This window comes from Trachinotus anak, unplaced genomic scaffold (genome assembly GCF_046630095.1).
Source record: "Trachinotus anak isolate AG129_WGS33_773 ecotype Australia unplaced genomic scaffold, CSIRO_AGI_Tana_v1 ptg000023l, whole genome shotgun sequence".
Lineage (NCBI taxonomy): Eukaryota > Metazoa > Chordata > Actinopteri > Carangiformes > Carangidae > Trachinotus > Trachinotus anak.
This window is the reverse complement of record NW_027273874.1, coordinates 8530686-8556614: the sequence shown is the minus strand read 5'-3', so window position 1 is coordinate 8556614 and position 25929 is coordinate 8530686. Positions and strand designations below refer to the sequence as shown.

Genomic DNA, 25929 nt, shown 5'->3' with positions numbered 1-25929 from the left:
AAGGTCCCATATTTTACACTTGTGTTGATCTCCATCAGAAGATATTTTTGTGTCTGAGTGTAGTTGAACATCTCCTCTCTCAGGCTTCTCCCTGGAGCTCTAGTAACAACAGTCTGTTTTCTGAGTTACAGAGGTCCTGATGTCACGTCTAAATAAAGGTTTATTTACAATATGTTCACATTTTAAACGTGATGAGAAATCCACAGTAACATGATGTAAGTAGGGAACTCTCTATGCACACTACAGAGTGATGTGCACACACATACTTATTCTAGATACTTTTCAAGGAGGAGTAGAGGAATTAGAGCACCAGAGCACTTCCTAAGTTGAACCAGAACATATAGTTGGCATTTATTTAACAGCAACACTGAACATAGTACAGTTCCTTTTTCCTTCCAGTGTAATTTGTTAGTCAGCCTAAAATCTCCTTCAGTCCAGATAGTTTGAAATTTAATAAATTTGTTCAATTTCAGTTCCACTTGCTCAGTTCCCATGTTGAGGAGCTGTGTATGCTTCTTGTTCATTCAACCAACTCTGCCTGAAAATATAACCACAATAAACATCAAATCAGAGCTCTGAGAAAATAACAAACCTAATTAAATAAAATATGTTCATCTCACATGTTTTTTCCTTTAGTTGGAGGGTGGTGAGATCTCAGTGCTTATCTGTACAAAGCGATGAAGGAAGGCAGAATGAGTCAATCCTCCTGACTGGTGAGACGCTCCTCGGCCCGTCCGTGGTCGGTTCTTCACCCATTTGTCCAGCAACAGTCTTTCTCCCTCACAAATCAGCAGTTGCAAAAAAAACTATCTGCTTAAGCAGGACAACATTTAACTATTCTCTTGAATTTCTTCTAATTATACCTTTGTTTATTCAACTCAAGTTCTACTCCCATTGGGTTTTTTTTCAGTAAATGTCTCAGAAATGTCGACATTGTAAACACACTCAGAAAAATGTCAAAATGACAGGATCCTCATCAAAAGAAGATCTAACCCTCTACATTTATATATTTATTCATCTTTAAACGATTATTGTTGCCCTTCTGTTAAAGTCACTCTCATCTTTATTTCTGCTCCTGTAAAGCTCCAGTTTCAATAAAGTTTATTGTTGTTGTCAATAAACTGTTTTAAGTCTCGTCAGCTTCTGGGTCTCTGACATTAAGACTCACACAGAAGAGACACAACAACTTCTCTCATATAAACACAGATTTATTTACAGGATATTCTCATTATAAACTGTACAGGATTAAGATAAGAACTGTGACTGTTTAGAGGTTTTCTCCTCTTCAGTACAGTGATGCAGGGACAGAGAAATTCTTCCACAGTTCAGGCAGGACCTTGAAGGCAGCATGAAGCTCAGGGAGCAGAGCTCCTCAGTCAGGTGAAGATGGTGGATGTAGCTGGAGCCACATGTGAAGAAGTGATGAGCAGACGGTGACTGCTGAGACGTCTCTGCTCAGAGTCTGAGCTGATTTTAGAGGTCATTTCAATTTTACTACTGTCTGACATCAAATGTGAGACAATGGAAGCTTAACACTGACATTAGTTATTAATGCTGCAATGAAAGTGAAGTAAGAACATTTTATATCACATATAAAATACAATGAGCCTTTATACCATTAAAGAAAGGTGTAATTTGTTATCAGTAGATTCAGTGAAACAAAGAGTTGAGGAACGGTGGACTTTGATCAGTAGAGCTGCTGCTGCTGCTGCTGCTGTCAGTCCCAGTCCAGCAAAGAGGATGATCCGTCCCCAACTCTCTGGTTCTGGTCTCTCAGTTGGTCTCTGAGTTTCCGGCTGATCAGCAGCTGCTGTAAAGGACACAAACATGTTTATTTGATTTTTAAAAGCACTGCATTGCTTCTATTGAGAGAATTAATTAATCAGAGAGAAATGTAAAGAGTTTCTCTGTGTAACATCATTGTCAAAGGAATATTTTTGTGTTTAGGACTGTTAGTCAGACAAAACAAGCAGTTTGAGGATTCTGGGAGGAAGACTGTGGGATTCTGGGTAATCATGATGCAACACACACTGAAACATCTCAGCAGCTATAGGACGGATCCAGATGAAATTTTGCAGAAACATTCGTGGTTCCTGTGTTTAGCATGCTAACACGCTAAACTAATGTGTTAGCATTTAGCTTTAAGCACCACCTCTCCAAAGCGCAGCCTCACAGAGCTGTCAGCATGGCTGCAGACTCTCAGTCTGGTTTTACTGCTGAATCAACTCACCTGAGACGTTGAGTCGACATTTGCCAAAGCTTGCACCATAATTTGTGTTGACTTCACACAGGTACAGTCCTGAGTCCTCAGTCCTGAGTCTGGACACATGGAGTCTGACTCGTCCTTCTCTGAGAGCGTCTCTGTCAGACTGGACTCGTCCTGAAAACTGTTCATCCTGAGACTCTGGGACCTCAACACCCTCATGTACATGATACAGGACTGTTGAGACTTTGTAATCATCAGATAACAGTTCACATAAAATATAAAGGGAGCTGTGTGAAGTGAGAGGTTTGGGTGTGAAGCTCCACTCCAGTGTGATGTTGTGGTTCTCCTCTGCCTGATAGGAGCTCTGTGTCACAGTCACTACAAATGTTGCTGTGGAGGAGACAGAGAGGGAAAGTGAGGAGCAGACTCACTGAGGACTTGTATTATTGATGGATAATAAAGTGTTGGAGTAAACTCACCACAGACACAGGAGCTCAGTGTGATGAGCAGCAGGAAGCAGCTGATCATCTTCTCCCTGTGAGAGGAGACAGAGGTGAAAGGTCACAAACATCATCACAACAGCTGATCCTGTTCATGATCCTGCTCAGGACCAACAACTGAGCAAAGGACAGGACGCTGAGCCTCGATGCTGCTGCCACAAACACTGTGAGCTCCAGTCACAGTGATGGAGAGTTGGTTTCATCCCCAGAGGAAGAAAAGCTTGATCAGCTGCAGTCACGTCTTTCTGTCACTAGATGGAGCCAGAGCTCAGACTCTCCACTGACCCTGACTCTTGTCTCAGTTCTACTCACAGCAGAGATTTAGTTTGATCAGCTTTCATCCTCATCTGTCTCTTCATTCATCACGTCTGTAGAAACTCTTCAGTTGTCTCTGTTTGTTGTTGACAACTCATTGTCTGATTCAGGTGTGATGTTGTTGTTGTGAAACAGCTGATTTCTGTAATAATCAATAAATAACAAAGTTTTCAAAAATTTCCACATTTCAAAGTTTTGAACAGTGTTGAGGTTTTTGTTGTGACGTCATCTCTGCGTCAGTGCTGCTGAGGTTTATTATCACCAACAGGGGATGGTCCAAAGCGCGCACGTCTATTCAAACGTTTTGGACCAATCGGCGTTCCGTAGAAAGTCTCCTCCCACCAGTGAACTTCCGTCAACAATTCAAACTGTGGCGCCAAGTGAAAGCGATAATCCTCAACGGTCTGACTGAATATACACAACATCACCTTCTCCGTCAGTCTCATCATAAATGGTGATAATCGATCAGTGTCGATCAGACTCTGCGGCTTCCTTCCTCTCACCGACTCCTTCTCTGAGGATCGAGACAGTTACAGCTCATATCAAAGCTTTTCATCGGGTCCCTTCACTCTGTTCGGTCAAAGCTGATCAATAAAGCTCGATATGAATCATGGAGCATGATTACTCGATCACATCTGACATCGAGCTTCACACCAGGATCAATGGAACAACGATCACAACTTACTGTGGTGGAGAAACACGCAGAGCAGATCTGTTCTCAGGTCAGGACCAGACTGTCAACTGCACTGTGAAGACTGAAGTAAACACTTTTCAAATGACTGAGCTCCGCCCCCTTTACTGATCCACACCTGATCCACACCTGATCCACACCTGATCCAGACTGATCCACACCTGATCCACACCTGATCCACACCTGATCCACACCTGATCCAGACCTGATCCACACCTGATCCAGACCTGATCCACACCTGATCCACACCTGATCCAGACTGATCCACACCTGATCCACACCTGATCCAGACTGATCCACACCTGATCCAGACTGATCCACACCTGATCCACACCTGGTACAGACCTGATCCACACCTGATCCACACCTGATCCACACCTGATCCAGACTGATCCACACCTGATCCAGACTGATCCACACCTGATCCACACCTGATCCAGACTGATCCACACCTGATCCACACCTGATCCACACCTGATCCAGACTGATCCACACCTGATCCACACCTGATCCAGACTGATCCACACCTGATCCACACCTGGTACAGACCTGATCCACACCTGATCCACACCTGATCCAGACTGATCCACACCTGATCCACACCTGATCCAGACCTGATCCACACCTGATCCAGACTGATCCACACCTGATCCAGACCTGATCCACACCTGATCCACACCTGATACAGACCTGATCCACACCTGATCCACACCTGATCCAGACTGATCCACACCTGATCCACACCTGATCCAGACCAGGTCCACACCTGATACAGACCTGATCCACACCTGATCCAGACCAGGTCCACACCTGATCCAGACTGATCCACACCTGATCCAGACTGATCCACACCTGATCCAGACCTGATACAGACCTGATCCACACCTGATCCAGACTGATCCACACCTGATCCACACCTGATCCACACCTGGTCCACACCTGATCCACACCTGATCCAGACTGATCCAGACCTGATCCACACCTGATCCAGACCTGATCCAGACCTGATCCACACCTGATACAGACCTGATCCACACCTGATCCACACCTGGTCCAGACCTGATCCACACCTGATACAGACCTGATCCACACCTGATCCACACCTGATCCACAGCTGATCCACACCTGGTCCACACCTGATCCAGACTGATCCACACCTGATCCAGACCTGATCCACACCTGATCCAGACCTGGTCCAGACCTGATCCACACCTGGTCCAGACCTGATCCACACCTGATCCCGACCTCATCCAGACCTGATCCACACCTGATCCAGACCTGATCCACACCTGATCCCGACCTCATCCAGACCTGATCCACACCTGATCCAGACTGATCCACACCTGATCCACACCTGATCCAGACTGATCCACACCTGATCCAGACTGATCCACACCTGATCCAGACTGATCCACACCTGATCCACACCTGATACAGACCTGATCCACACCTGATCCAGACCTGATCCAGACCTGATCCACACCTGATCCAGACTGATCCACACCTGATCCAGACTGATCCACACCTGATCCACACCTGATCCAGACTGATCCACACCTGATCCACACCTGATCCAGACTGATCCACACCTGATCCACACCTGGTACAGACCTGATCCACACCTGATCCACACCTGATCCAGACTGATCCACACCTGATCCACACCTGATCCACACCTGATCCAGACCTGATCCACACCTGATCCAGACCTGATCCACACCTGATCCAGACTGATCCACACCTGATCCAGACCTGATCCACACCTGATCCACACCTGATACAGACCTGATCCACACCTGATCCACACCTGATCCAGACTGATCCACACCTGATCCACACCTGATCCAGACCAGGTCCACACCTGATCCACACCTGATACAGACCTGATCCACACCTGATCCAGACCAGGTCCACACCTGATCCAGACTGATCCACACCTGATCCAGACTGATCCACACCTGATCCAGACTGATCCACACCTGATCCAGACCTGATACAGACCTGATCCACACCTGATCCAGACTGATCCACACCTGATCCACACCTGATCCACACCTGGTCCACACCTGATCCACACCTGATCCAGACTGATCCAGACCTGATCCACACCTGATCCAGACCTGATCCAGACCTGATCCACACCTGATACAGACCTGATCCACACCTGATCCACACCTGGTCCACACCTGATCCACACCTGATACAGACCTGATCCACACCTGATCCACACCTGATCCACACCTGGTCCACACCTGATCCAGACTGATCCACACCTGATCCAGACCTGATCCACACCTGGTCCAGACCTGGTCCAGACCTGATCCACACCTGGTCCAGACCTGATCCACACCTGATCCACACCTGGTCCAGACCTGGTCCAGACCTGATCCACACCTGGTCCAGACCTGATCCACACCTGATCCCGACCTCATCCAGACCTGATCCACACCTGGTCCAGACCTGATCCACACCTGATCCCGACCTCATCCAGACCTGATCCACACCTGATCCAGACCTGATCCACACCTGATCCAGACCGGGTCCACACCTGATCCAGACTGATCCAGACCTGGTCCTGACAGAAACTAGGAAGTGAGCAGAGATCTCGTGGTGTTTTTGTCTGACTGAGAAAAGTAGAAGTTAAAGTTTTACCAACAAAACCTCAACATCTCCTCAGGTCACTTCCTGTCACAAGCTGATTTAAATGTCCAAGTCTTTATTAAAGCAGATATTTATGATTCTATCATATTGATACAACATTCAATACTCAGTCATCTGTCACACAGAACACGGTTTAAACAACATGATAACTTATGAAATATATTTGCTCCAATCTGTTATTTGACATCAGTGCTGTTTGAGCTGCTCAGTCCATCATCTCGTCCGGTCTGACAGGTTCACTCGGCTCCGGAGTGTTGATCACTCTCTGTTATTTGAAGCAGCTTCATTCATCACTGAATGTGTTGTGTATAAACATGCAAATGTGATGTCACAGTGTAAAACTGGACGACATGTTGACACCTGTGTTTACGCTTGATCAGCATCATCGTCGTCTTTTATTTTGAAGTTTTCATGCTGCTGGAGACGATGATTCGAGGAGGAAAAACCTGCAGCTGTTGGAAACTCTCAGTATGATTCTCTCTGTTCAGGCAAAGGCCATCAAATAAGGATCAATAAGATGAATATTGATTATTGAATTCTTGGAGAATCATACAAGGGAATGAAACACACTGTCCTCTGTTTCTGATTTTGAAGCACCAGTTTTATTAAAGTTTATCATTGTTTTTTTCAATAAACAGTTTTAAGAAGAGACACAACAAGTTCACTCATAAATAGATATTTACAGTACATTTACATTATAAACTAATAATAATAATAATAATAATTAAAAGCTTTATATCCCACAAACGCTGCTACTGTTGTTGTAAATATGTATTTTTCTTGTATCTATATATTTTCTATATTATTATATTGTTATTATTTATCTTCCTAAATATGTGTTATTGCAGTTACTGCAGCTTTCCTGTTCTCTGCACTGCCACTTTGCTGCTGTAACACTGTGAATTTCCCACTGTGGGACTAATAAAGGCTATTTTATCTTATCTTATCTTATCTTATCTTATCTATCTTAAACTGTACATGAGGAAAGTTTATTGTGCGTTCAAACAGTTTCCTTCAGTGGTCAGAGGAGCTTTGTTTTCTCATGGACAACAGAACAATGACTGAACAAACTGAAGGATTCTTCTGGCACAGTGACGACTGAAACTACTGTGACTGTTTAGAGGTTTTCTCCTCTTTAGCACAGTGACGCAGGGACAGAGAAATTCTTCCACAGTTCAGGCAGGACCTTGAAGGCAGCATCTAACCCTAACCCGGTGACTGTTGAGACGTCTCTGCTCAGAGTCTGAGCTGATTTTAGAGGTCATTTCAATTTTACTACTGTCTGACATCAAATGTGAGACAATGGAAGCTTAACACTGACATTAGTTATTAATGCTGCAATGAAAGTGAAGTAAGAACATTTTATATCACATGTAAACAAAAAACAGATGATGGAGGGACAGAGTCTGAGCTCCGACTCCTTCTGACAGGAAGGGGGTCCTGTTAGTCCTGATGGGTCTGATCAGGGGTTGGTCCCCTCTCTCTGTCTGCATGGAGACAGTGAGAGAGGTGAAAGGTCAGAGGTCAGACTGGGTGTGCAGGGAAAAGCAGCCTCATGGACCAACAGGGTGAAAGGAAGCAGAGACAGAGAGAAGTCTGCTCTCTGACAAACTGAGCTTTAGGTTCACTGTGTTCTCAGTAGATTTAGTGGAACAAAGAGTTGAGGAACAGCGGAGTTTGACCAGTAGAGCTGCTGCTGCTGCTGCTGCTGTCAGTCCCAGTCCAGTATAGAGGCCGATCCGTCCCCGACTCTCTGGTTCTGGTCTCTGAGTTGGTCTCTGAGTTTCAGGCTGATCAGCAGCTGCTGTAAAGGACACAAAGATATTATAGAGCTGAGCAGCCAAACTGCATCAAGTCTAGTTTAGTCTGTGCAACACTGATAACCATCCATAAGAAGAGAGTTCTACTGAGTTCTACTGAGTTCTACTGAATCAACTCACCAGAGACGTTGAGGAGACATTTGCCAAAGTTTGCACCATAATTTGTGTTGACTTCACACAGGTACAGTCCTGAGTCCTCAGTCCTGAGTCTGGACACGTGGAGTCTGACTCGTCCTTCTCTGAGAGCGTCTCTGTCAGACTGGACTCGTCCTGAAAACTGTTCATCCTGAGACTCTGGGACCTCAACACCCTCAAGTACATGATACAGGACTGAGACTCTGTGATCAGTTATCAGTTGACAGTAGATATAAAGGGAGCTGTGTGAAGTGAGAGGTTTGGGTGTGAAGCTCCACTCCAGTGTGATGTTGTGGTTCTCCTCTGCCTGATAGGAGCTCTGTGTCACAGTCACTACAAATGTTGCTGTGGAGGAGACAGAGAGGGAAAGTGAGGAGCAGACTCACTGAGGACTTGTATTATTGATGGATAATAAAGTGTTGGAGTAAACTCACCACAGACACAGGAGGTCAGTGTGATGAGCAGCAGGAAGCAGCTGATCATCTTCTCCCTGTGAGAGGAGACAGAGGTGAAAGGTCACATCATCATCACAACAGAGTTCAGAGGGAAAATCTCCAGCATCCAACCAATGTTTTCACATCAGAGTCAACGAGAACTCAAAGTGTAGATTCCAGTGGCCTCTGAACACATTCAACATCTAAAAACCTTCAGTCTCTCAGCTGCAGTAATTTATTCCTGTCACAAGATGGCGCCATCAGCTGACTCTGTAATCGAGGCGCTGCACCTGAAACACAGTTCACCTCATCTCTAACTGAACAAACCGTATTCTAATCATCCGTCCACACTCAGCAGATGGGGAAAGATTTTATCTCAAAAATCCACAGAACAGCAGCCACAGAGAAACCACCGCAGCAGGGTTTCACAACACAACACAACACAATACAAAAATGATGATCACGTATCACTTTAAATATGAGATCATCTGTAATAATGACACATCATTTACTGAAAAATAGAAATGCATTTAGCAAAATTAGGACGGAGAACATTAATAAAATGTGTAGCTATAATTAGTAACTCAACACACAGACATTAAACATCCACACACTTAGATTATAAATGTACATGTAGATTTAGAAGTACACTTAACCAAAAATAAAAGGTGAAAAGAAATTAGGCCTGGAAGCGGAGTGCATCGACATCATTTCATTGGACCATCAAAGTCTGCACCATGGTACTGTGCCAAGAATCTGACAGACTGAAGGAGCAAATGAGCCATGACGACGAGTAGAAATCAAGAAGAGTCACAAACACCATCACAGCAGCTGATCCTGTTCCTGATCCTGCTCAGGACCAACAACTGAGCCAATATGAGCCACAACCAGGGAAGTGCAGACAATCAGAATATCAATATTCAATACGTCCATATGACTTTCCAGCAGACACCTCAGAGCCATCAAGAGAACCATCAAACCACTGACAGGTGCGTTCTCACTGTTAAATGTTCCTGTTGAAGCTCAGATATGAAAACATCCGGTGTTGTTCGGGCTGTGGCAGAAACAGTAAGTAAAGTAAGAGTCCCAGCTGATTTTAAACAATGCAGCTGAATTATGATTGTGTGCATTATTACAGAGAGCTGGATCATTAGGACAAGCGTTGGGTCATGTTTGTAAAGGTTGTGTGTGTCTGTGTGTGCAGTCAGTGACTTAATAGAAAAGGTTGGATATTTCATGAAGTTGATTTCACAGAAAAGTTCAGGGGGTGTAAATAAATCAGTCATTTTACTGGATGTTGGAAACTTTCCCACCTCTCAGAGGTTTTGTGGTTTCAGCTGTAATGTGCCGGTACACTCATTAAGCTGTAAACAGTGGGAACAGACACTTCTCTGCACGACCTGTCTCCTCTGCCTGCTGAAATGAATTCCTGCTGAAAGCTGGAGCAGAATCTTTCTCTGATAACCTGATGTTTCACAGATGCTCTCACTTACTGGAAGAACAGCAGCTGAGTGAGAACAACAAGGCTGCGGCTGCCACGGAAGGTCGGGGGACTTTCAACTGACTTTTCCTAGAAAGAGACCGGAAACACCTACCGAGGGTTGAGGGGGGAGGGGGGGGGGGGGCTCAGCTCTTGTCTGAAATAAAAAAGACCAGATAGCGCTGATCATATGTTGGGAAACACATGAGCCTTTAGAGTTAATAAAGTCTTGTCCAAATATACCAGGAGAGGTTTTTCAAAATAAAGTGATGAGAGAGGAGTGGAGCTGAGGAAGATGCTGGTCCAGTCCCCCTGCAGCAGATATTCAATCCATCTCACTCAGTCTAGTTAACACTCAGATTCTCCTTCTAACAGCAGCTGTTTATAATGACACTGGTACTTTACCTCCGTGTGTCTCTGAGTGAAGCAGCAAATCACGGAGCGTCCGCTGACCTTTCATGTGTGCAGCTGTTGGATGTCTGGTGCACAACGGGGCACGAGCACCACGGGCACGACATGGGCATCTTCCGGTTTTTAAAAGAGGCGGGGCTCACGCAACCGACCACCCAATCAAAACGCAGATGCAAATGGAGGCCGGCTGAAAGAGAAGAGCCCGGCCTGACCCTCCCTGCAGGTTTCTCTCTGTGACTCAGAGCAAGGACTCACTGCAGTTTTCATTCATTAAGTTGATGCGAGTGCGGCCGTTTCTTCCAGAATTGGCTCAAAAGTCACAGCAAGTGTCAGTGAAACATCTGCACATTATTCAAAACGGCGCTATTGAAAAGACACCTCTGCACGGCTTTTATTCTGGAGTCAGAAATGAAAACACCCCCTGCTCTGGCTGCTCAGGCTGGGGGGGGTGAACACCAGCCGCTGTCTACCTGCAGGCTCACATGTGGTGATGCGTTTACGGTCCTGCTCAAACTTTCACTTTCACTTTGGTGGCAAAACATCACGGGACTGACGAGCAGCGCTGGTGTGATCCTGCAGGTTGTGATTGAATATTTCCTGTCGTGCAGTGACGTAATTTTTCCTCCTCAGGATCATTGGAATATTTCTGTGACGTCAGCTGCTCGACTGCAAACAGGTAAGTCACTGAAACACAGCGACTTGCAGTTTTGTTTGTTTACACGCAGTTGATGACGCAGGTTGATGACATCACCGTCAGCTCAGTAAACAACTTCAACCAAGTCTTTTATTTAATGTTTTTCATTTGAATTTGAATTCATTTCATCTTTTCCACTGGTCTCTTCAAGTCTTCAGAGCTTCAGGTATTCAGCAGCTTTGGTAGTTTCACATCAGTCAGTGTCACATTAGTCTTCCACATTTATTTATTATAAACAGAATAAAACATTGTCATTATTCTTATTTAGAATCAAATGATTTGTTGTTTAAATCAGACAAACTGAGTCTGAAGATATCAGAATGACCTGATCACTGAAGTAAACATGGCATCTTATGGAAAGTTGGCTAGAGAGAAACATGAGTTTATAACAGTGAGAATTAAAGAGTTTAAAGAGTGAAAATGTGTTTTGTTTCCAGCTCACTGGTTTTACACTTCTGTTGATCTCCATCTGTGAATATATTTGTAGTTTTAAGAACCAAAAACCGTTTCAGTGTAGTTTTACATCTCCTCTCTCAGGCTTCTCTCTGGAGCTTAGCAACAACAGGTCAGTCAGCCAATCAGAAGAGAGGATCTGAGCCTCTCTTCTGATTGGCTGGCTCTGGGCCTCTCTTCTGATTGGCTGGCTCTGGGCCTCTCTTCTGATTGGCTGGCTCTGGGCCTCTCTTCTGATTGGCTGAATGATCAATAAAAATATGGCAGATTTCAGGTAAACACTGAGAGAAACCAAATCCTGCAGGGTTGGATGGTGGGTCCAGGTGGGCGGGGCTTGGGGCGTGGCTGAGAGCTGTGAGGCTGTGTGCATTTCTCTGTGGACTGAGGCTTTGATACTTTCACAGTATTAATACAGAACCTAGACCTGCTTTATAATCACAAACACGTGGACATCCACCTTTATACTGTGTGGAGCTTTAAGTGTGACTTATAAAAGGCTTTATGTCACTGATGCAGCAGAGAGGTGGATTTCTGAGACCCCCCCCCCACGCTCCTCTGTCTCCTTTAATTAGACTAATGTGTAAACACTACAAAGATCTCATCTATACTGAGGATTCACTGAATAAATTCAGGAAACAATGATCAGCTGTTGTGTCTGAATAAAATCTGATCTTCTGTTTCTCTCACAGGGAGAAGATGATGTGGATCCTTCTGCTCGTCGGCCTGACCTCTGTCTCTGGTTAGCAGAGCTGACACTGACTGTTACTTTCATTATCAAATAAACTGATAATTATTGTCCTCATTAAGAGTTTAGTCCATGAATTATATAATCTGTTGAAATGAGAAGCAGGAAGCAGCAAATATTTGGTTTAGTTGCATTAAAAATGACAGAAACTTTTAATCGATTTGTCAGGATGGTTGATGATTAATTATATTTTGACTGATTGATTGATCATTCATGTTGCGTTTAAGACACTGTAAATTTGAGCCCTGGTTAACATGATAAGAACACACTGTAAAATCAACACCTTCTACATGAACAGTCACTTCCTGTTTCAGGTGGAACAAGAGAGGTCTTACTGTCAGTGAACTCCACATCATGTCTCTCTGGTGTCTCTCTCTCCTCCACAGGGATGATCTTTGTGAAAATGACTCCGACCCTCTATGAGGCAGAGGAGGACGATGACATCATCATCAGGTGGGACATTCGGACCAAACCTGACGTGTCTCTCACCAACATTGCTTGTTATTTCCACTCAAAGACTCTAAAGGTTTTTTTTTCTATGATGAAAGGTGTTGAGGACCCAGAGTCTCAGCATCAGCAGTTTGCAGGACGGGTTCAGTGCGACAGAGACGCTCTCAGAGAGGGACGAGTCCAACTCCATGTGTCCAGAGTCACAGCTGAAGACTCTGGAGACTACTCATGTGATCTGGCTGCTAATTATGATGAGACCCAGCAGCGATGGACGCTGGTGGCCTCTGGTAAGTCAGCAGACATCTGACTGGGAAATGTCCCATCAGGAAGAGTGTGTGTCCTGCTGGATGGAAACGTCACTGATGAGAGTCTAACATGTCATATGTTTACACCCACAGAGCGTTTTGTCCTGAACGTGTCTCAGGCGTCTCATGGACAGAACAGAGATGTTTTCCTGACCTCAGCAAAGTTACCTGAAGGTAACACAACGCGTTACAGTTGTAATAATGATAATAGATGCAGTTATTCTGCAGACACGTGGAGCAGGAACTTGGTTTAACTTTTCATGAAACACAAAACGATGGATAATTCAACCTGAATCCACTGCAGCTAATTTCACTCGATCCAAGTGTCTGTGGATGAACACCCCAGGCTGGATGCACCTGATATCAGACTCTGCTTTTCTGTCTTCTTACAGATGGAAACGACAGAACGCAGGATCTAAACCAGGAAGAAGTCAAATCAGATTATCGGAGCAAAGCTGGAACCAGTTTCCTTGTTGTAATGGGCACATTTCTAATATTTGTAGGTCTAGTGTTTCTCGGAGATGCAGTTCCTCAAAGTATAAGAGAGACTGCTTTACTCCAGTTTCTGCAGAACATTAACCCCATACACGCCCATGAAGGATTTGTTTTTTCTCTCTTTCTTTACTTCTCTCTTTTTCTTTTTCTGTGTGTTTCGCTTTCTTTGGTTTGGTTGGTTTGGTTTTTTTGAGGCTCATGAACTCAGTGCGACACCTGCTGGTCGTCCTTTGTAACCACTTTTTTTTTCATGCTCGCTGTTGCATCACAGTGTATTCGCTCAGCTGCACTGGAACAGGCACCACAATAAAACGCTGGTGCAGTATTTTATAATCCACCTAAGGAAAAAAAACATCTTTATTGTCACTGTGGATCATAAAGTAAGTGCAGCACCTCTTATTATTCAGGTTAGCAATGATCATCAGTTAGCAATGATTAAAGGGCATCTTGGCCACCAACACAAGGATGGTCTTTGATGTAACATAGCTTTTTTTGTATGAGAAACAATTAAAACACATACATACATTTAATAAATAATGTACAGGAAATCAATTAAGTTACGTTACCAATACATTGATTTTTAAAGTGTTTTGTAGTGAGTTCCAAATGGTTGATGCAAAAAAGCTAAAAGCAGATCTTCCACGTTCACTATAAACTCGAGGGGCCTGGAGTCAGCCAGTCATTGGTCCGAGTGTCACGTGGTCCAGTGGATGTAACATATGAAGGCAGCTTTCCAATAAAGGCCGTCTCTGAGAGAGAGAGGACCACCCAACCTTTTTGTACAGGACACATGTTATGTTTGATGTTGTCATTGCACTGTCTAAAGTACGGTGGCCCTGAGAGCTCAACTCACTACAGCTTAAGGAAGCACATGAAAACAGACAAAACACAAAGAAATTCAGGAAACATCTTCAGTTTCACAACACTTTGAAAGTGTTTCCAGGGGACAGTAAAAAGGGAGGAACCTGGAGGGTGGAGCCACAGAGTGAGAATCACAGCAGGGGCGAAACGCTCCTCTCCTGATGTTAACAGAGCGACAGCTACTGGGCAGAACAGGCCAATCCAGATGTTTGTGTAGCACAAATAAAATGTCAGTTCAAGGGAAACCATAAAAACACAACACAACTGCTGTGTAAAATGACCTCCTCTGCCTGTGACAACAATCTGTCACTGGATTGTTTATATATACAACATCTGAGTATTTTAATGATGTTAAATAATCACTGAGTGAACGTGATGTGGAAGAGTTCATGTGACCAGACTCACTGACGCTTGTTTGGTACTAAACAGTTCATTTTCACATAAAACACAAACACAACACACAAGAGTATTATGAACAAATGTGAGCTGCACAGAGATAAAGAATCATATTTTAGTTGATGTATATTTTTCCATCCATGGTACTAATTCAATAAATGATTCAGAAGTTAAATCAGTCAGTGAAATCCTCCTGCAGCCGAAGAATTCACTTTATTTAGTTTTCAAAGGTTAGACACATAAACATCTGGAAACAGCTGGAACCTGCAGCCAGCTGAGGATTTCGAACCAGGACAAGCTCCCTTCAGGTAAAGAGCTCCCCCTGCTGACAGCTGTCATTAACACCAGTGGTAACAACTCAGGTTTTCTCTCAACATTTCACACAATGAAGAAGAGACAGACATCAAAAATATGAGTCAAAATTTGTATTTGTGTAATTGTGAGTGTGGGATGAAACCGGAGCACCCGGAGAAAACCCACGCAGGGAGAAACTGGTGTGGACCCTGGACCTGATGCTGAGTCCAGCATCCCCACTGAGCCCCTGTGTGGCCCTGTATAAACTTCCGACAGAGGCCAGCCAGCGTTGCTGTCCCCTGTCAGAAGTTTACATGGAGATTAGAAGATACAGAAGAGGAGGATTAGACCTGCAACACAAGCAGACACAGCAACGCTGGCTGGCCTCTGTCAGAAGTTTATACAGGACTGAACTCTGAACTTCTCCTTAAATCTGAGCTGTGAAGGCAGATTAATGAGACTGAAACACACACAGTTAAAATGGAATTTAAACAGTGGTTGTAAATGAATCCAGGTAAAAGAGAAAATAAATTAAAGCACTGGTAGAGAGGCTTTCATGTTTTTTAATGTGAAACTGAAATTTAATTTCTCTGTCATTTGCTGCCTGTTCCTGTCTCTTCTTCATTGTGTGAAATGTTGAGAGAAAACCTGAGCTGTTACCACTGGTGTTAATGACAGCTGTCAGCAGGGGGAGCTCTTTACCTGAAGGGAGCTTGTCCTGGTTCGAAATCCTCAGCTGGCTGCAGGTTTCAGCTGTTTCCAGATGTTTGCTCATAAGTTTGTGATGTCTGAATGGAGCTGATATATTCAGTTCAATTCAATTCAGTTTTATTTGTGTAGTTTATTTAGTACAATAGTTTATTTTGTTCATTATATACATTATCTCTCTTTACAGGGTCAGGTTGAGACCTGAGTTTGTTTTTGAGAAAACCCAACAGTTCCCACAAAGAGCAGCACAAGGCGACGGAGGGGAGGAAAAACTCCCTTTAACAGGAAGAAACCTCCAACAGAACCGGGCTCAGGGTGGGGGGACCAGGAACAGCTGTATAGGTAATGGTGTTATCAATAATAATGACAGATAACAGTGGTAAAGAGTAATGATGAGTAGTGGTGGATCTGTTGTGTTCGTAGAAAATGAAAAAAGAGGGTTTTGGGGAAATACTGTGAGATGTTCAATTTCAATCCCATAAGTCAGAACCAGATCAAGGGTACGGTGAGAAGAGTGAGTGGGTTCATTAACATGCTGAGAGAAGCCAATCGAGTCTCACAGTGAATTAAAAGCATGACTGACTCTGTCACTGTCAACATCTACATGAATGTTAAAATCACCCACTAACTCAGATAAAACTCTGAGAACTCAGGTAAGAACTCAGAGTCAGGGACAGGTGGACGATATACAGTAACTAGTAGGACTGGTTTTTGTGTTTTCCAGTTTGGGTGTGACAGACTAAGAACAAGAATCATGATTAACCTCAGGCTTAGGATTCATTAATAAACTGGAGTGATAAATGGCTGCCACCCCTCCTCCTCTGCCTGTGCTTCGAGGGATATGAACGTTAACATGAGTGGGGGGTGTTGATTCATTCAGACTAACATATTCATCCTGCTGCAGCCAAGTTTCAGTCAGACAGAGCAGATCAATGTGATGATCAGTTATCAGATCATTGACTAGTAGAGATTTAGATGAGAGTGATCTGATATTCAATAATAGTTATAGTTATTTGGTTCTGGAGTAGTGGTCGTGTTGATTTTTGTTAGGTTTTCATGTCTAACTCCTCCTCTGTTCACTTTTGATTTATTACATTTAAATGTAGGTGGTGGGGGCAGACACAGTTTAGACTCTGCCTCCTGCTCTCAGCTCTGGATGGTCCTGGCTTTGACTTTCTAATAAACTCAGTGAGGTTTCTAGATAAGAGCGCAGCTCCATCCAGCGTGGGATGTTTGTTTCTAATCAGACCAGGTCTTCCCCAGAAAGTCTGCCAGTTATCAACAAACATCGAGAACCGGCGGTTGATCGATGACAAGCAGCTGTATATGTCAGGTGGGGGCCCAGAGAAAACTACAGAGTCCGACATTGTTTTTGCCTAATTACACACCGACTCCACATTAATCTTAGTGATCTCCGATTGGTGGAATTATTATAATTAAAAAGTCATAAAAAGCTGTTTGGCAGAGGAGATTTGGCAAATCTTTCATGGGCGCAACCCACAAACTCAGCTCTGCTGCTCATCCCACAAATCAGTGTTCCTCACAAATGTGGCGCCATTTAAAAGGGAAATAAACAGGCTTTCCAGTGGTACAGGATTTATTGCCAAGAAGCATTGTTACAACAAAGACATAATCTACCAAACACAACATTCCCTTACTTCTTATGCTTAGTTATATATATGTGTATATAGTGGTCTCAAGTGATGGTGCCGGGTCAAATGAGAATGTCAGAAATATTTGTTAGATCAGACATGGAGGAGCTGGAAGGAGGCACCCTACCAGTTCACCTGCATAGCAGCAACAGGCTGTCACCTGCGGTGAATACCACTGGCTGTCTCCTGTGCTCAGCGGGACCATGGCTGGTAATTGCGGCAGGGGGTGGGGACAGTGGGCGAGTCGGAATTTCAAGGATGGTTCTAGCTTGTCTGACGCCCCACCCCCCCATCCCCCATCCCAACCGAAAACTTAGAGAATCACAAATACATAACAACATGTACAGTTAGAATACCAAAAATACAAAAGAAATAAACTAGTATAATAAAATAAAATACAAATAAAATAGAGAATGAAATTTCTAAATTGCACAAATCCTTCATCACACAAATAGAACAACACACTTAAGTCAAGACTAAACCAATTCAGAAGATTCGTTTTCTATTATTTTTAAAGATTTCACACCCCCCAGCTCTATTAGATACCTATATAACATGAGGGACTAGCTCTCACCTCCTGACGCTCCCCTGCACACAGTGTAGCTCCACATGAGCCTTCAGTCCTGCTCACAGTGCAGTACAGGGCTCCTCTGATTGGCTCACTGAGCTGCCGACAGCAGAGCTCCGGAGAGAGGCAGCAGTGCTTCTCGCCTGGCCGCTGTTATCTTTGCACATTGCGAGGGGGGAGCTGACTTTCAGCCGTGTACTAGTCAAGCAGACACGGTAAGGGAGCCCCCTTCTATTTCTAGGTGCAGCCAATTAAAACGGTGTGTAAATGAGAATGTAAGTGGTCCTTCTATTATTATTATTATTATTGTTATTATTATTATTATTATTATTATTATGATTATATTGTTTTATTACTCAACTTGTCAGTGTGAGCGGACAGCAGAGCTGCCGGGGCTGGGTGTGAGCTGTCAGCAGTGGCAGTGTGAAGCTGTTTAATTAGTGATTAGTGTTGAACTCAGCGGCTGTTTGTGCTGTTGACCACCGGGTTTCATTCAGGCCCGTCGCTGTTAGATGCTGCTGTAAGGCTGGTTAGTTAAGTTTGGGTTAGTTAGGCTCCACAGGCAATAAGAGTCATTTGTGCAGTAATTTGTGGCAATTGGTATTTGTACTTCTGTGTGTGTGGGTTTATTTCATACATATTTCTGATATAAATGTAGTACTGTGATATTACTGTGATATTGCAGAAAAATATCAGAGGGAACATGACACGATAGCCCGAGGGGCGAATGCAAACCCCCCTAATTAAAAGTAACCCGTCCAGTTTTACCAGCACCACAGCGGACTGTTGATGGGGGGAGGTTTTTAACCCTTAATCCTGCGTCTGGCGACATCTGATTTTTTCTTAATCTTACAATATCAAACTGACTGTCTCACATTAAGCTGTGGCTCGAAACAGAGAAACTGCTCCCACCTGTAAAAGTTTCTCATACTTTCAGTGCTGGTTCAACCATAGATCTCCGTCATAGCAGCAACAGTTACCCACACATTTAAGTTGCATTTTTATCAGTCAGTTTCTTGAATTATGTTTTATATCCTTGATTATGTTCTGGCCGCCATGTAATGGGTTTGGAAAACAATGGCCTTACTTGCCAGCCCCTGCTCTACAGGTTCTAGTTCCTGTCCAGAGGAAACAGGGAAATGATTCCTTATCAGTAATCTGCTCATGAAAGGACAAATGTTAATAAATGTTTTATATATATAGTCATAATGTAAAATATAAGTCAAACCACAATAACATTAAAAATACAGTTTGGCTGCACTAACAGTCTCGCTTGTAATCAGAAAGGATTAAACAGTTTACATTGAATCCTTTATTTTTTCTACGAGAAACTACTGCTCATTCTACTCAAAATTCAACAGGCTGCCATTAGTGCATCCAGTGGACATTAGACAAACATTACTCATCAACTGAATATGTCCATTCTGATATTTCTTAACAAGTAGTAGCCTACAGAAAACGCAGATGTCCTAGCCTCAGTTCATGTATAGGTTGAACGGGGAATTGTTTTTTCTCTTGAAATCATCAAGATTGATGTAGGGTTTCCCCTCAGAAACTGGTGAAGTCAAACTTAAACACCTGCTGACGTTCAAAATGAGCATGTTAACACTGCATTTTCTGTATTTTGAAGACATTCAGATTAATGCAGATGCCAAACTAGACGTTGTGGACCAATCAATGTTCCGTATTTCTGCTCAGCAAGTGCAACTGCAGTTGTACAGCACAGGGAGTGCCTGATGGAGCTTGCTCCACCCTCACTATGCACAAACAACAGGTCAATGCTCGCTCGCTCATCAAGTTGATTTTGAAGACTTTGAAGGTGGGGTTAGTGGCTGATGTCTCTGTTCCCTTGATTGCATGTTAACATCAGAGCCATACTGCACCTGGGAGAACCTCTAACCTGTGGAGGAAGTCAAAGCTTGTCAGACCTGCTGTGCCTCGTTACAGCTGTAAAATTATGATTGAACAGTCCCTGTTGGGATTTAATGATCAGTCACATTACTACAATTCATGATGCAGTGAACAAGGAGATCACATCACTTTCTTTTTCTGCTTCCACAGATAATGGCAGCAGCTTCCAGGAAAACTTTGTGCTTCGCAGCGATGACTGCTCTTGTCCTCATCGGCTCTGTTCTTCTGTTCTTCCTGTATTTTGAGCCACCGTCACCTGTTTGTCCAACCTCACCTCCATTAGCTGATGAAGAAATGTATGAAGCCGAGGATCACACTGAGAAGCCCATAGTCCTGCTGTGGTTCTGGCCTCTTGGTGTGAGGTTTGATTTGAACTCCTGCTTGCCCTACTACAACATCGATAGCTGCGTACTGACAGATGACAGATCCCTGTACAGTAAAGCACGGGGAGTCATTTTCTCCCATAAAGATATAAACTGGGAGCTGAGAAACATGCCTCAGGAGCCACGTCCATATTTCCAGAAGTGGATTTGGTATCATGCAGAATCTCCAAGGAACACATTAAGGATTCCAGGTTTGGACAACTTATTCAACTTAACACTGGGCTACAGACGAGACGCTGACATCACAGTGAGGAATGAGCTGATAATCAGGAAAACCGAGATGAAAGATGACTTTGTTCTGCCCAAGAAAGATAAACTGGTCTGCTGGATTGTCAGTAACAGGGCTCAGTCTACCGGAACAGGTACGAGGGAGGGATATTACTACGAACTGTCCAAACACATAAAGGTCCACCTCTTTGGTTCAGGTTTTACAGGGAGCCGGTTAAATTTCGACGACTATTACCCAACAATTGCTAGTTGTAAGTTTTACCTCTCATTTGAGAACTCAATCCACAGAGACTACATCACTGAGAAGGTAAACGGGCCCCTCTCGGCAGGGACAATCCCTGTGGTTTTAGGTCCACCTAGAGCAGACTACGAGCAGTTCATTCCCTCTGATTCCTTCATTCACATCAACGATTTCCCTGATCATAAATCACTGGCAGAGTTTCTGAAGTACCTGGACTCAAACGATGAAGCGTACATGCGTTACTTTGAGTGGAGAAAGCACTACATAGCCACTCCTCATCTTCTGACAGTCGAAAAAGAATTCATTCAGCCCTTCTGCCTCGCCTGTGACCACATGTCGAGAGACAGGGAATACAGCGTAGCTAATGACCTTTATGGGTGGTACTGGTCATGAAAACCCAAGTGAGAACATCTGATAGAGGCTAGTAGAAGACTATGGAACTGAATACCTTCAGTTTTGATCTGTTAGTTTGGGCTTTGGTTTAGTTTTTTTTTTCTCTCACAGTTTTCTGACATTTTATAGGCTTTCAATGAAATAATTTTAGTCCTAGCCTCTGATGAAAATATAACATTTGCATAGTAAAACAAAGTGAAGCTTCAGCTCTAGCCACCACACACACTGTGGTGTTTACATAAAACAGCAAACATCCTTCTGACACCGGTTTTAATCTGTCGTCTGTCCTTTCACTTGTTGTCTGTGTATTGCTCAGATGACTCAGTGGGACTCTGCTGTTCTGAATGTAACTGTGTTTCTGTCTGAAAACACCAATATCTTTTATGAATTTTATAAGGGCCAGGTGACTTTGATTCTTTTATATTTCATTCACTATATAACCACTTTGCTTTGTTTATAAACTCATAAAATCATAATAAAGTGACTTAATTTTCAAGTGTGGTTTTGCAGATATAATCATTATGCTTTGTTTATAACTTCTAATATGGTTATGCCAGTAATTTTGGTAATTTTACAGTAAATGTTACCATTTTTGTATTTGGAGGGTTTTTCCATTGGGAATGAATGTACAAATCAACATATCTGTTAATAAATAAAGGCTACAAGGGAGCTCTGAGGGTGCAGTGACTCATGTTTTCTATTCTCTGCCTTTGTCTCAGCACTTGTTAAGTTGTAGATGTATTTCAGTTCATTTTGAGACTGATTTTGCAAGCTTAAATTTGAATTTTGGAAACACACCACAACCAGTTGCACAATCCTTATGAAAATCAGTTTTCTCAAATGAAAACACACGTGCAGTCCCAAATGAACTGCAGTGAATGATTTATTACTATTTTGGTACACAGGAAGATCCTGAAAGTGACCAATGAGCTTCCATGCTCAAACCCTGGTGTAGGAAGTGCACTGATCCTTAAGAAAGGTTTCTTCAAACTTACTCTGTTATAATAATAAATAATCCTGAATTAAAAATCTTATTGAAGTAAAAGTACATAGGTGTTATCAGTAAAATGTACCTTAAAAGTAAAAGTAGTCATAAAATTATTATTATTATAAGTGTAAAAGTGTTATTACAGATACATGTATGCAGCTCATTTGAATGACTTAATACACTGTTAGGCACAAATCATCATCTGAGAGTGGATGGCACCACTGAGAAGCTTATAACGAACCTCTGGGTGATACCACAGTTCCAGCTGAGCAGTCTCTTTATCCACTTAGCTGGTTAGAAGTTTATATATCTTATATATATCCACTCTGCTCTGCTACTGTCTTAGGGCAACACAAAGGATATATAGTATGTCTATCTATTTATCTATCTGCCCCTCTGTCAGCATAAGAAGAAAGTCTGAGAGTTGAATACAACACTCCAGCTTTCTCCCCTGTCTTCACTATGAGTTTACAGAAGCTGTGCTGGAAGACAACAGAAACTCAAACAACTGCTCTATTTAAAGAGATAAAGCTTAATTAAATATTCACTATTATTCCAGTATTATTCAAAAACTGTCTTCAGCCCCAGCATAGGCGGGGCCAACATGTTAAGTTATCAAGTGTGCTTGCGTGTCCCCCTGACAGGAGATCCTGGACACACTGACACTGAAACTTTGGCAATGAATCGAATGCTGTCAGAAGATGTAGCATGTATTTTCTTCCACATATCCTGTGACCCACACAGTAACTATACTCTCAGTAAAGGGTGTGAATCCAAGTGTCTCGCCTTGGAACCCTTGTGTCTGCCACCAGAGTGAGAAAGACAAGAGGGAGACGTTTGTGCGTCTGAATAATTACGCAAACATGGCATCAAACCTATGAGGGACCATGACGGACATTATCTAGAATTAAATAATGTTCCTCATTCCATAACAAGACACAGCAAGAGAGCGAATAAGGACATTGGGACTGAAATAGCAGTAGCTCTTCAAAACAAGTTCGGTTTGTGCTCATCACTTTGAGGCATCTGATTGGATAAAATCCATCCTTCCTGCTTAGTAGCTTAAAGGTCAGACAACCTCACCTGAATGTCAGGCTTTGGTTTCAGTCGAACCCAGGGGGAACCCAGGTTACATGACACCTTTCTCATTCACATATTATACTGAAAACCTCACAGACATACAAGTGAAAATGTTTTACACACACTACTGAGACCCTACCACACAAACAAGTGAAACCTTATACTTTTACATACACAACTGTGTCATAGACTGTATATAAAAAGATCCGTGTACAGTTACTTTTTTTGTTTTAAACAAGAAGTGAAAAAACAAGAACATTAAATTACCATCCAAATTTTTTTTCTTTTTTTTTTTTTCTTTTTCGTAAATTCCTATATTTTATTTTTCCTATTATTTTTTTAATTATTTCAAAATAAAAGCTAGAAGATAGAATGGCCATTGTATAAAATGTAAAATTATGCAACCGCAGATGGACATACCGTTTGTTTATTATTTGTCTATTTAAAGAACCTGTTACTTTTTTGGGTTAAATCTGAAATATGTCTGAATTTGAGTTTTCTTCTTTGAAGTCTGGTGTATGTTGACCCTTCGTCTAGAACCAACCCTACAGAGATGTCTAACGCTTGTTTTTTTTTTTTGTTTGGCTTCCAGGGAGGGGTCACGTTGGGTGGGGTCTGCCAAGACAATGGTAGGGGAAACTCTGGTTACGAATAACAACTAATAACATTCCCCTTTTTATGTCTTTGTCTTAATCGGTTGCATGTTTTCATGAAAAGGTTTGCTCAATTGAAAACCACGTTGGCTCAAGCTTTTGTTGCACCACAGAAATAGAAAAGGAAAACTCCTGGACCCAGACAACAACAGGAGGGCAAAGACTGAGAGGCAGTGGGAGAGAAGGAATGGAGGAAAAGAGTGGACAGAATGAGGATGATTCATATGTTATTTAGCTATTACATGTATAAAGTTATTTGTGCAATTCAAAGTTTGAAAGTTTCTAATGATGGAAGGAAGAGTAAAGGAGAGCAGGCTCTGAGGGCTCTGGGCTTGGCCCTGGATCTTGTCAACTTCTAGATCCGCCCCTGCATCGATGAACAGAGAATTACATAGAAGGGACTCGAAAGGTATAGTGTCTATGATCCCCATGAATAAGCACTAATAACATGCTTTGATTGCAATAACCAGGTTGGATGGTTTAGTCATAATATTTGACGGGACATTACCTTTCTTTGAGGTTTTCTTTTCCTTTTCTCTTAAATCACAGTCAGTAGAACTTATTATATTGTGTTTTATGTTCATTGTGAATGTCTTTTTTTCCTGTGTTCCACTATATGCTAGGGGCTTAAGAGATAACACTCAAAGAAAATAGTTGTTTTCATTTTGTAAGGGCAAGAAAGCTAATTTCATTTTTTTTTTTGCAAGAAACACACTCAAAACTGGAGGACAAAAAATTCTGGGTCAGTCAATGTGGAGACAAAATCATTTTTGATCATGGTTGTTATGTTTTGTAACTCATCTGGTAAATTACTGACATCCAAAAATAGTAAAACTGGTCACTGGCTAATCTGTGTCCTAAACATTGATGAGAAATACTGTATTTTGGTGAATATTTACGAATTTAACACTTGCAGATGTAATCACTGGGGGCAATCACAACATGGTCAATGATGAATATCTTGACAGATATAGCTCTTATAACCCTACTTTATCAGATTTTTGCAGAACTCATAACTTATTATATCCTTGGTGCCTTGAATATCCGAACACCAAGCAGTACCCCTGGTTTAAACCTAATAATGAAGCTAAATCAAGAATAGACTTTTGGCTTGTTTCTCTGTGATGAACGTCTGCGGCTCCTCTCACAGATCGCTCTGTCATCAAGTTGACTTTTACACCCCCTGGTTTCCGCTGCAGAAATAAAGGGTAGTGGAAGTTCAGCTCTAGTTTATTAAAATGCCAATCATTTGTGGTGGCATTAAGGCCATTATCTCTAATGTAATATCTGATGAATCTGATGACTTCCTGCATTTCTAAATGGGAACTTCTAAAATTTTAAATTCAGGAATATTCTATAGATTTTGGAAAATTTATTTTCGTAAGAGCAACAAACTATTAGAACTTAATATAATTAAAGAAATCAACATCTGCTGCAATAAGAGACCATCTTCTGATGACAACCCGTGGCCCTTTGCTGCATGTTACCCCCCTCTCTCTCTCACTGCAACTATAATAAAGGCATAAAAATCCCAACCAAAACAATTATAAACATATTTGATTACATTTCTTACCCTAGTGTATCTCATAGAAACTCAATCTCACAACTTTATTCAAAATGTACTATTCAGACGTTACCGACTAAATATTTAAAATTTCCCATAACAAGCAAAAGAAATCCACTTTAAAATTCTAATGATGTGTTCTGTGATGACGTCGAAACTACTGAGCATTTGTTTTTCCAGTGTATGTTTTCTGAAGCATTATGGCTCGATACAA

The 25929-nt window shown here is 42.6% G+C and overlaps 3 protein-coding genes and 1 long non-coding RNA gene across 9 annotated transcripts; 2 read left to right on the top strand and 2 right to left on the bottom strand.

Moving 5' to 3' along the window:
• Positions 1-1268: 1268 nt before the first annotated feature.
• On the bottom strand, positions 1269-3802 carry LOC139607264 (uncharacterized). Of its 4 annotated transcripts, none has more exons than XM_071459991.1 (5): positions 3707-3758; positions 3019-3535; positions 2686-2741; positions 2231-2596; positions 1269-1807 (listed from the first exon to the last, which is right to left on the bottom strand). In XM_071459991.1, exons 2-5 carry the CDS (start codon positions 3063-3065, stop codon positions 1611-1613), a joined length of 666 nt encoding a protein of 221 aa, XP_071316092.1. In that variant the 5' UTR covers positions 3066-3535; positions 3707-3758; the 3' UTR covers positions 1269-1610. The 4 variants fall into 4 exon arrangements, 2 of the variants coding, with proteins under 2 accessions (XP_071316092.1, XP_071316091.1); XM_071459990.1 differs by having other exon boundaries at positions 1281-1810; XR_011684824.1 differs by lacking the exon at positions 3019-3535 and having other exon boundaries at positions 1282-1810; positions 2686-2734; positions 3703-3802.
• Positions 3803-6705: 2903 nt separating this feature from the next.
• Positions 6706-10776, bottom strand: LOC139607059 (programmed cell death 1 ligand 1-like). Of its 2 annotated transcripts, none has more exons than XM_071459668.1 (4): positions 10648-10776; positions 8763-8818; positions 8314-8673; positions 6706-8174 (listed from the first exon to the last, which is right to left on the bottom strand). In XM_071459668.1, the coding sequence occupies exons 2-4, from the start codon at positions 8809-8811 to the stop codon at positions 7927-7929; spliced, it is 657 nt and encodes a 218-aa protein (XP_071315769.1). In that variant the 5' UTR covers positions 8812-8818; positions 10648-10776; the 3' UTR covers positions 6706-7926. The 2 variants fall into 2 exon arrangements, with proteins under 2 accessions (XP_071315769.1, XP_071315768.1); XM_071459667.1 differs by having other exon boundaries at positions 6709-8177.
• Positions 10777-10930: 154 nt separating this feature from the next.
• LOC139607075 (uncharacterized) lies at positions 10931-15115 on the top strand. Its single transcript, XR_011684772.1, has 6 exons — positions 10931-11329; positions 12490-12539; positions 12932-12998; positions 13094-13282; positions 13394-13474; positions 13693-15115. It is a non-coding gene; the product is annotated as an uncharacterized lncRNA (long non-coding RNA).
• Positions 15116-18348: 3233 nt separating this feature from the next.
• Positions 18349-22099, top strand: LOC139607234 (4-galactosyl-N-acetylglucosaminide 3-alpha-L-fucosyltransferase 9-like). Of its 2 annotated transcripts, none has more exons than XM_071459950.1 (2): positions 18349-18489; positions 20336-22099. In XM_071459950.1, exon 2 carries the CDS (start codon positions 20339-20341, stop codon positions 21428-21430), a length of 1092 nt encoding a protein of 363 aa, XP_071316051.1. In that variant the 5' UTR covers positions 18349-18489; positions 20336-20338; the 3' UTR covers positions 21431-22099. The 2 variants fall into 2 exon arrangements, with proteins under 2 accessions (XP_071316051.1, XP_071316050.1); XM_071459949.1 differs by having other exon boundaries at positions 18432-18549.
• Positions 22100-25929: the final 3830 nt, after the last annotated feature.

Excerpts from the sequence above, each read along its gene's own strand:
- LOC139607059 (XM_071459667.1), bottom strand. The coding sequence starts at position 8,811 with ATGATCAGCTGCTTCCTGCTGCTCATCACACTGACCTCCTGTGTCTGT. Across the intron at positions 8,674-8,762 it reads ACTGACCTCCTGTGTCTGTG|CAACATTTGTAGTGACTGTG; the intron begins GTGAGTTTACTC and ends TCTCCTCCACAG. Across the intron at positions 8,178-8,313 it reads ATGTCTCCTCAACGTCTCTG|CAGCTGCTGATCAGCCTGAA; the intron begins GTGAGTTGATTC and ends TGTCCTTTACAG.
- LOC139607234 (XM_071459950.1), top strand. The coding sequence starts at position 20,339 with ATGGCAGCAGCTTCCAGGAAAACTTTGTGCTTCGCAGCGATGACTGCT.
- LOC139607264 (XM_071459990.1), bottom strand. The coding sequence starts at position 3,065 with ATGAAGAGACAGATGAGGATGAAAGCTGATCAAACTAAATCTCTGCT. Across the intron at positions 2,742-3,018 it reads GATCAAACTAAATCTCTGCT|GGAGAAGATGATCAGCTGCT; the intron begins GTGAGTAGAACT and ends CTCCTCTCACAG. Across the intron at positions 1,811-2,230 it reads ATGTCGACTCAACGTCTCAG|CAGCTGCTGATCAGCCGGAA; the intron begins GTGAGTTGATTC and ends TGTCCTTTACAG.